General features: G+C 39.0%; 1 protein-coding gene across 2 annotated transcripts in view; it reads left to right on the plus strand.

Annotated features, from left to right (window-relative positions):
• The first annotated feature begins 6,198 nt into the window (after nt 1–6,198).
• hdac11 (histone deacetylase 11) overlaps nt 6,199–10,899 on the plus strand; it is a 46,128-nt gene continuing 41,427 nt past the window's right edge. Inside the window, exons 1-3 of one of the 2 annotated variants that reach the window (XM_005726703.2) lie at nt 6,199–6,496; nt 6,971–7,030; nt 7,138–7,286. In XM_005726703.2, the coding sequence (XP_005726760.1) occupies nt 6,996–7,030; nt 7,138–7,286 (184 nt within the window). In that variant the 5' untranslated portion in view covers nt 6,199–6,496; nt 6,971–6,995. The remainder of the gene's footprint in view (nt 6,497–6,970; nt 7,031–7,137; nt 7,287–10,899) is intronic. The other variant, XM_005726702.1, reaches the window with a different exon arrangement.

Genomic DNA, 10,899 nt, shown 5'->3' on the forward strand with positions numbered 1-10,899 from the left:
CTCTTTAAATTTTACTCTTTAAATTAATAAATAAAGGAAGAGTGACCAATCTGTGATCAACGCAAAACCTTAGATGGTTTGATGATCTTGACCATCAGAATTGATAATTGAAGCGAGTCCCAACCTTCTACGAATTATAATATGCTTTCTGCTTCCACTTCCTGGTCCTCCTTGCCTTCTTCTTTCATTCCAGTTTCATTCCAGTTTCCTCAGTAGGTTCCTTGGAGGAGTCGATGCAGGATAACCAAGCAAAACCGATCACAGGTGGAGGGAGAGGATCAAACAAGGCTTTTCATTTGTCTTAGCAACCCTAGGCGTTTTGTCTCAACTTGTTCGGTCCAGCCAAAAACCAGAGCCTACCAGTAAAAATGCCACTGCCAGCTAGTAATAAATAGGTAGATAACTATAGTAGTAATAAAATTTTAAAATTCTACAGCCAGAAGGTAGCGAAGAGAAGCAAAGGTATCCAGGAAAGGTGCAGCAAGGCGCTGTCAGAATGGTATGTTTTAAACTGGTCTAAAGACTTAAGGAAGCTTTATTTTTTATATTGCTTAATTACTGAAGGGGGCAGGAGGGGTATACTGTGCACTACTGCTTTTTACAGTCACATTGTAACTTCAGAATTTACTACATTTCTATGGTGGAAGTGACCTATGGAGCAACAACAGCCATACTGAGTGGAAATATACTGTGGTAAGGATTTAGTGCCTCTAAAGTGACCACGACTATTTGCAAAATCTCTGCCTCTACACTGTTTAGCTTTGGGTAACTTTTAATCAAAATGTAACATTTCTCCCAATAGTGGGCACTTTTGTTATTAAGGTAAGGCTAATCTGAACAATCCAAAAAAGAATAGTTTATTTTTGGTTGATTGTTGTTATTATACTGCCTTTAACTGAATGGGGAGATGTGTTAAACGTTTAACCAGGTGCATGCACAATAACCTTTTGAAGAAAGCCTACTTGGTATAGTAACTTATAAAGAGATATATTAAAATTAATGTAATGACAAGCTATTGTAAGGTTGTAAAACTCTAGCCCCGTATCTCTCTGTGTGTGTCTTTTTTAAGACGTGTGTGCAAATTAATGACTGTCTTATCTGAAATAGGACTCACTTTAATGTACATACGATTTTGCATGAACAGATCCTGTTTTCAGCAACATTAATGTTCCTCTGAGTCACTTTGTAAGTTTGTTTTTGCTGCCTCAGTAGAAGTGATTGACAGTCTGAATCCCAGATCTGACATGAATTAGACAGCCTGTTTTGGGCAATAAACACCTCGCCAACAATACTGAGCACTATGGGTTACCATGGCAACTGTCAAAGCTGATTTTACAGCCACCCCTTCTAGCCAAAATGAAAAAATAAATGTGACGCAGAGATGCTGATGGCACATGCAAAGCAATAATGTAACAGTAGCATCTATACGATGACGTCATAGATCTTCCTGTATGTGTGAGCTTGCAGTCGCTCCATATGGTTGCACGTGTCACTCAGGGCTGTTTTGGAAATGAATGAGAAAGGAGCGTCTCAAAGTCTGCAGGGAGGTATTCTTGGATCAAAACACACCGTTACCATCTGCACAACCAAAGCCAGAAGGAGCAATTATCTCACACATGGACAGGATATTTTCACCCATTCTCATATAATTTTTTACCAAGCCCATAATGATTATGTAAAGCAGTCAAGTGTGCTGGAAATGCCTTTAGACATTCTACTTCATTAGAGGAGACAGGCAGGTACGATTATAGCCAAGCTGTAACTGTTTTTAAAACCTGATTTCTGATGTCAAACAGATTCAGGTGGTCATCCACTTGAATGGCTTCCAGGTAACAGATGGACTTTTGTCCATCTTAACTGGATGGATATTCTGCCTTCTTAATGTGTTGGAGGTAGTTGTGTTTTGTCAAAGACTATTTGTTTAGAGCCCTTTTCTACTGATCTAATTTATATTATGAAGGAGAAAAAAAAGGAGGGGGGGGCATTTAAGCCATGAAGGTCAGTTGGGTAAAAAGATGCAGATTAGGTAATCCAAGGATTACCAGTCATGTAAATGAGCTGTAAACTTTACCTCAGAATACAGTTTATGTCATGTGTGAGATGCATTTTCAACATCAACTGAAGGCACTTTTCTGAATTAGGCTGGCATGGTTGAAATACAGCAAAGGAAGTGCTACATGAATTCAAGATTCAGGGTTTTGGTTCAGTATTTTGTCAGTGTGTGTGTAGACCTTTGACTATTGTTGTATATAAAAGGGATGCAGAACTCTAACCTGCGAACTCCACATTCAGTACTTCCAGTATAATGACAAAGTATATTATGTTTATTTCACAAAAATGTGTTTATTTTATATGAATTAAAATGAAGGAATACATGAAGGAAAGGAAAGCTGTAGCTGAGGTGGGAAGGAGAGGTGTGGTGGTAGAAGAAGGATGAGAATAGGTTCGGGGTAAGCAGCATATACTTGAATTTAAGTCAGGGAAACATCAGACAAATTGCCATGCTGATGTTTATGTGTTCAGAGTCCAGCTCTGCTCACAAAAAACAAAATGCATTTTCATATCACAGAATAGGAAATGACAAGGAAAGGTCATTCACAGATGTTAATGTGTAAACCATACTGAATGTGAAAAATACCTTTAAATTAGGTCCGCATACACATTTAATGGTCTGAAATGTATATTTATCTTATCGTGAAACTGCATGCATATATTAAGTTGCATTTTCAAAAATATAAACAAACATGAGAAGATCCAGTGTGTCCTGGATTTAATCCCTGCTGACCTTGCTCTTCTTCTCTCACTCCTTGAAATTGTGGTAGCTGATATATAAAAAAAGGTTTAAAGAGATTGCTGTATATCTGTCAATTCAGATATTCAGCATAACTATTTCTGGGTTTAACCAGTGACTCTGTATGCAAACAGCAGGCTCTTGCAATAACACTCTGAACAGCTCCTACTCCACCATCACACATCAAGAACTACAAAAAAACATGCACTTAATTCCTTCTTTGCAATAATGTGATGAATATTTCTTATTTTCTGGGACAGTCTGAAGAGATGTCTTTTCTGCTTAAAACAGTTTCAATGTTTGTTCACATTTTGCCGTCAGGTTCGACATAGAAGATAAAATCTCTGTTCTAGCCATGTTTGCAGAGAGATAACTGAAACATGTCTCTAGAGATTGTGTATAAACGTCACTATATCCACTAAAGGGAATAAACATGAACTAAAAATACACCACAGGCACAATAAGGTAATTGTACTCGAGTATCACAAGCGTGTGTGACTGAACGTTTTCAGACTGCTGACCCAGGAGAGGGACCACAGCTCTCCTTGCATCAGAAGCAAAAAATCTCTATCTCTAAATCTCTGTATTGGTTCACAGGTATTCACATACAATTTGACTCATTCCTGATTTCTTAGGTTTTTGCACATTTGTCACACGTTTCACATCATCAAAGATGTTTTAATATCAGATGAAGGTGAATTTTTAAATGTTTTTTTTTAAGTTTATAAATGACGATTTCATGTATTAAGGGGGGACAGCGATCCAGAACTACCTTTTTCACTACCTATGTGAAAAAGTAAAATCATGAATTAACTGCGATCAGCCACATTTTTTGGAAAGCTGATTTCAACTGTACTACATTCAGACCTGATTACTGGCAGAGCTGCTGAATTAGAAATCACTAAGATAAAAGATGTCTGACAAACTGAAGTAGGCTGAAAGATCTCATAAAGCAACACACTGTGTCTCAATCTAATGAAGCTAAAGAACAGAACAGAAACAAAGCCACTGACATTCATCAAACTGGAAAGGGTTACAAAGCTATTTCTAAGGCTTTGACACTGCAGTGAACCACAGTGAGAGTTAGCATTGACAACTCATCCACGTGTTAACAAAACAACCCAGAACAACATGTGAAGAACTGCAGGCTCAGTGTTTATGATTCAACAACAAGAAAGAGAGTTTGCAAAACTTGTATTCATGCGAGAGTTCCCACGCGAAAACCACCACTGACCAAAACATTCTGTGAGCTAGCAGACAAAAGCTGAGCTTTCCTAAAGGTTTGAATCCCGTTACATCAAACTAAAAACATCATTTCATAAAAAGAACATCATACCAGCAATCAGTCATGGTAGTGTTAGTGTGATGGTCTGGGTCTGCTTTGCTGCTTCAGGACCTGAACGACTTGCTGTAAATGATGGAACCATGAACTCTGCCCCACACCAGAAAATCCTGAAGGAGAATGCTCATCAGTTCATCAATTCAGGCCCTGAAGCACAAACTCACTTGAGTTACGCAGCAGGACAAAGATATGAAACACAGCAGCAAGTTCAGCTATGGATGGGTCACAAACAAAACACATGAAACTACATGAAGGTTTTGGAGTGACCTAATCAAAGTGAAGATGTGAAAGAGTCAGTTACTGCAACAGCTTGTCTGCAGTTCTTGTGCACAACCAGCAATTAAGTTTAAGAGCAATTACTTTTTCACAAAGGCCAGGTGGGCTTGGATTGCTTTGTAAATGATCATTGGATTTGCATTATGAAATGGAAACGTGACAAATATGCAACAAACAAGACATCAGGAAGAGGCCAAATACTTTTTGATTGCACTGCCTCTTCAGCTGCCAAATGGCAGAATCACAGTTCACTGCAACTGCAGGTAACACTGCCAGCCACCACCTCCATTGCAGTGGTGAAAACTGTGAGTATGTGAACTCATGATTGCTCTGTGGCAACACTGACATACCAGCAACATTTCAGGGGAATTATTACGAGGAACTGCACATTATCACACACACTGAGCTCAGATAAGATAAAAATGTCATTGATCCCTATGGTTGCAATGCACACCCCGTGGTGCGGTTGTGAAATGAAAGGATTTGGTTTTTCTTCTTCCCTTGTTGCACAGTTTGACAAGGTAAAACTTTGTAAATGCCACTGGGAAAGATACTCATTAGAGTGGCCTGTGAAAGTACAATAATTGTGGATGGCAAAAGAAATTAGTATAAAGGTTAGTTAATTAGGAAGCTGGCTGTTACAGCATATGCTCTATGACTTAATGCATATTAGTCAGCTATATGCAATAATGTCCTGCACTGTTCATAGCTGGAAGGCATGTGTGAAAAGGGCTCTGTGTATACATCATTCAACATACAAAGAAAATTAACTGGATCAAATGAGCTTGATACACCTAATACCTGAATTGAATCCTATGCTGCTTCTCTTCTATTATATGTGTACTTTTCTTCCTAGCAAAACTTAAAATAGCTCCAGTTCATTGAAGATTCAAATTCAAATTCATTCTGTGGCACACAGCCTAAAAAATATGAATAAAAAAAAATCAGTAGCCCTGTTGTGTAGAATCAAAGTCTCTGTTATCTTCTAGTCATAAAGCCACTGTGCCTGGCATTCACTACACTCATCATCATGCTGTCTCATCAATGCTCCAGTGGTTAAACCCTTTATATAACGATGCAGTATTGTCTCAAAAGGTTGGATGGACTTGTATTATACAGTGATGATGAAATAGGAGCCACCTGATTTATTTCTAAAGCTTTCCTGCCAAGGCTTTAAGAGTACTTCAAATCTCATCTCCATTTATATTATCAACAGGAACGTACAAGTCTTGGGAAAAAACACCAAGTGCACTATTCACTGCTGTTAGGATCAAACTGCTGTTAGAGGCCTACAGTTAGTATTTAGACTTGTTCTGCCTCAGTATGCTATTTGAAGAGTTTTCACATTCATTCGGGAATTTAACAAAAATATAAAGAACACTAATTCCAAAACAGATTACACAATAGGGCAATAAAGTGTCCCTGCTCACTGTAGATCTCAGTGGACCTGCTAAAGGTTTTACATCTTTCTTTGATACTTTTTTAAATTTTTCAACACATTATCCATGTTTATGTGATATTGTTGAGACATTGCAAAATATATCAAAATTAAATGAAACAAATAAAAAAAAAACCATAATTACAAAAATAAGCGCAGCAGGGAAACAAGTTTGTTTCCCTTTCATTGAGTTCAAAAACGGGCCTTTAAAGACGGACCTCAACCACAACACAAGGTTACCTTTCAAAATAAAAGCAAAACAAAATCATCCGCACTGAAAAATGCACAACAAAGTTTACGACGCCACTTTGTGAAAACGTTAAGTTGAGCTGACAATTAGGCAGATAATACTCCGAGAAGCTCCCTCACACTACGAACACGTTTCTTCTTTAAATCTCCGCTAACAGCGTAACTGTACGTCAGTTACGCGGGTTTGGAGCTCGCGCGTAGTCGACGCACGTACGTGGAGCTGGAACAGAAATTAAGCGAACTGTCCAAGAAACACTGAAGAAAAACGTTTTCTTTCGTTTCGTTCACTCAATTCTGACAACAGCCCCGCTTAAACACCGTCATCAGGGACAGAGAGTCTCCGTCTCTTTACATCCAGCTGCTGTTTGGTGGCCTGCGTTATTCCACAGAACAGCAGCAGGTGAGTCACATCGGGTTGTTGCTAGTTTCTGTTCTCTGAAACGGTTCCAGGCTGCTATGCCATATACAGCGTCTCTGGTGGTGTTTTTGTCCTCCGCGATGAAAACAAACAAACATAAAAATGATTCGTGTTTATCGTTGAAAACGGCCAGCACTCAAACAGGTTTGGCGGCTGTGTTTACGGCAGGAACATTTCCTTGTCCCGTTGCGTCTTTCTAATATGTATACAAATCACTGCGCATGCGCGAGACACGAGCCCCCTTTTTTTGACGAGCTAAAGCTTAGGTCCTCGTGTACCGTTTGTGTACTAATGACGACAGTTTGTTACAGTGTGACACAAAGACATTTTGAAGGCATTTCAAGCTCTTAGTCTTCTTTTAAAATAGATGAATTGTGTCCTGAGACTTCCTGTGCATATTTACGGCAGTCACAAGTTTATGAAATTTTTTATCTCATTCCTTTTTTTTCCAATTAGATGAAAGAAGCAATGCCTGAAAAACATGTCTCACAAAGAAGATAACGAGGAGAAGAGGCGGTAAGGAGTACAAACAAACAGCATGACACTTTCAATAGCCCTTATTAACGCACTGGGGAAATCACTGCATGTAAATGAAATACACACTTTTGACTTTCCTCTTTCAGCTGCCACCGCACTGATTTGTATGCCAGCATCCCTCGAACATGTCTGCCTATTGTGTACCACCCAGACTACAACATCACTTTTATGGGCCTTGAAAAGCTTCACCCGTTTGATGCGGGAAAGTGGGGGAAAGTCATCCGCTTCTTGAAAGGTAAGCGAGTGAAGAACAGAGTGGCAGATGGGGAAGATATCTCCCTGAGCTGATGAACACTGAAGCACTCAGACTGAGGTCATAAAGGCGAAAAGAGCCGGAGAACAAAGCAGAAACAGTGGAAGAGGTAGTTGTAGTTGAAGAAGAGGGAGTAGGGGAGGCAGAGCAATAGAGCACAGATAATTAGAGAAAAGTCCCTGTGGGAGTTTGTGCAGGTATAGTAGATGAAGGCCAGTGTGGTTTTGGAGGCTGAGGGAAAACAGTTGCTGGATAACTGGCATGACTTCACACAGAGCTGTTGTCAGGCTTCACGGTGGATCATCTGTGCTGTTAAACGTGTCGCACGCAGCTTAATGAATTCACAAAACTTCCAGAAGTTAAGAGTGCAAATAAAGAGCTGAGCTTGTGCTGACAGAGGGAAACCTTGGTTTTTCTAAATTTAGCCATGCAGTAATTGGAAGAAAACTGGATGATATTGCAGAATTACTCAGCATATTTAGAGAGTGATACAAAGGAACTGGTTGTGCACTGGGTTTTTAATGAGCCCTCTGTGTTACGTCCAGAGTTGGAAGCCAATTTTGGACCACCACGTTTCAGCAGTCTAAGGGAATAACATGTAAAATGGCCCACAATTGACCGGCTGGTGCTCATCAAAAATAACCTACGCTTCTTGATATAGTGACATTAATTTATAATGAAACTAAAAATTTAAACTCCATGCTTTTAAGCAGCTACTTTGGGACTGTTTCTGCCTGATTTTACAAACCTCTCTTTAATGCTTTATCACTTCTTATGCAAACACTACAGCTCCATGGCTTCATGGAGCTGTAGTGGTTAACGGTTAACGGTTTAAATTTTAGTATTAAATAAAAAGCACAAGTTGCCTAAAATATTTATCTCTAAGAATTAAATGAATCCAAAAAACATTTTTGTGGCGCACTTTCTTTGAAGCTACAGGACTTGACAAGTATTGTACTTATCAGTTCAAAATGGATTCAGACAGGTTAGCTGGCCTGTCTGTTCAGGTCTGTGTTTGTGTTTTCACCAATCACAGCTATGAGTTTTCAACAGTTCTTTTTTTATTGCAATTATTGAAATAAAAATTGTGGCGAACAAACCATAGACCATGTGCTTTCTCATGTAATCTCTTAAAAGAATATACATGCATTTGTATGTATAAACAATGTATATAGTGCAACACTGAGGTTCTGGATGCAAAAGTCCCATTCATATTCTCCATAGAAATTTTGGTTATGAGCCATAATGTAACCATATAATGTAAACTTAACATGAAAGGTTGTGAAATGATGGTATGTGCTCCTGTAGAAAACATCTGTATTATTTCAACCTTGCTTTACCAAAAAAGCATTTTACTTGCAATACCAAGGAAAAAACTACTCTGCCCATAATCCTGTCTTGAAACGGCAATGCCTCTGCTTGGTGGATTTTACTGTTACCATGGAGATGTTTAAACCTATCAAGATCAGGTCAGTTAGTGAGAGCAAAATCTCATACATGGATCTCATTTGTCTATGAAACAAAAATTAGGTAAAAGAATATCTGATAAATCTTTGTTTTTATATTCTTCAGGTCCCAATCAACCCAAATAGCAAAGAAAAATTTAAAATGCATGCCATGAAAGAGTTCGGGTCTTAAGAGGTTAAGGCATTATGGGAGGCATACTGTTTACACATTTGCCTAACAAGCAAACATTCATGAGTCAATGAGCCCTTCTGAATAAAAGAGCAACCAACAACAGCATCTATGTACACGGTCCTGTACCTTCAACTTTTTCTTTTTTCAGTTTTTATTTTATTTTTTTGATCCACATCAAATCTTTTTTTGCTCATGATTCACCATGTAGCTTGTAGGTTTGGTTCAAGGCTTAAAATTTTTTATGTAACGACATTCTGAATGTCACATGAATAGGGAATTCGCTTCTGAAACCAGAGCCCTTAAAGTGGGTGGTCACCGTTGCCGTCTACAATTCAGCCCACGCGGCCCGTGTTTATCTCAGTAATGAACTGATAACTCAACAGCAGTTAAGATGATGCTGTTGAGTTGTAATTAACAAGTCAGTGAGAGGGCACCCTATCATGGTACCATACTGGAATTCACTGAGATACTGAGAACCTATTGCTTCACAAATGTTTGTAGAAGAAATCCACATGCCTACGTGCTTGATTTTATACAGATGTACCTCAGGTGGTAGAGTGGGTCATCTACTAACTGGAAGGTTGGAGGTTTGATCCCAGTCTGCATTGCAACCCCATGTTGCCCCATTGCATTGGTGAATGCATCCATCTCCAATGGATTGTATGAATGCTAGTAGTAAGCACTTGGAAACAGCATAGAGTAAAAAATAAAATGGCTTGTAAAGCACGTAGAGTGCTCAGAGTAGAAAAACCCTATATAAGAACCAGTCCATTTACCATTTGCCATCTGGCTATGAAAGCGATTGGATGAATACCTGATTGAGTGAATATCTTCGGCAATATAGTGTCATAAACATAGACTTACATTTGTTTATGTAACAGAACTGATAACTCACTGGAAAACAAGGGGGTTAAACCTAAGAAAGCTGTCTAAGGTGCTTCTAAGGCCACTTTTGTACCCCCGGCTGCAGCAATGATGTTAAGAAACCAAGGATGTACTATCCACTTTCACACTGTCTGTCTTTAAGCAGTCATTGTTTCTGGGAAAATCCACCCGTTAGCTATACTGTTTGGGTTTGTAAAGCACCTTATAAATGAGGACTGTCAGGGGTGGCCCAAAGGGTCTGGGGGAAGATGCATATTTTTGAACTTTTAACTGTATATTTATAAGTTTTAGTGACTACTTTTGTGTTTTAGCCACACAAAAGTAGTTAAAAAAAATAAACAATTATAGAAAAGTTCCCGTTTAGCATTGTCTGCTATAGAAATTTCAGTAAAAAAAAAAAAAAAAAAGAATTTTAAGCAAGTAACTGATACTCGTTTTTATAAATATGGGGCAGTCTGGTGTTACGTTCCCCTGAGGGGTCTAAGCGGGGAGGGGGAAGTAACAAAAAGTGACCGGGTCAGAAAAAGGAGTCAAGGGAGGCAAAAGGGTTAAATTAAAGTTTTATTAAAGTTTCAATTTATACTAACTAAAAGAGACGGACAAGCCGCTATCACCATTTAAGAAAACAAACAGAACTCAGGCGTTGGTCAATAAAGTAAAACGTAAGCCAAAAAGAAAGAGCAGCTCACTGAAAACCACCAAAAACACAGCTCACTAGCTGCAAACACAACGACCACTCAGCTCACAAGCTGTAACCACACTACTGGCACTCTGGCCCAGAGCTCACCTTTCCCTGGGCTTAAATACTTTTAATTACTGATGTGAGTCAGCTGTGTAACAGGGAAAGGTGGCACCTCAGGCAGAAGAGGTGGTGGGACACGCCCACACAGGCACCTTCAGGAGGAGGCCCTGCTAGGGCCGTAACACTGGGCAATGAGCCACCAGAACTTTTTCTGTAATTTTACACATTTGTCTTGTAGAAACACTGAGACTGTTGAAATTATGTTTAAAAAAAATGTTATATTAATTAGGGGTGCAACAATATTCGTATCGATATTGAACCGTTCGATAC

The sequence above is a fragment of the Pundamilia nyererei genome, unplaced genomic scaffold (genome assembly GCF_000239375.1).
Source record: "Pundamilia nyererei isolate P.nyererei 1_Seehausen unplaced genomic scaffold, PunNye1.0 scaffold00021, whole genome shotgun sequence".
Lineage (NCBI taxonomy): Eukaryota > Metazoa > Chordata > Actinopteri > Cichliformes > Cichlidae > Pundamilia > Pundamilia nyererei.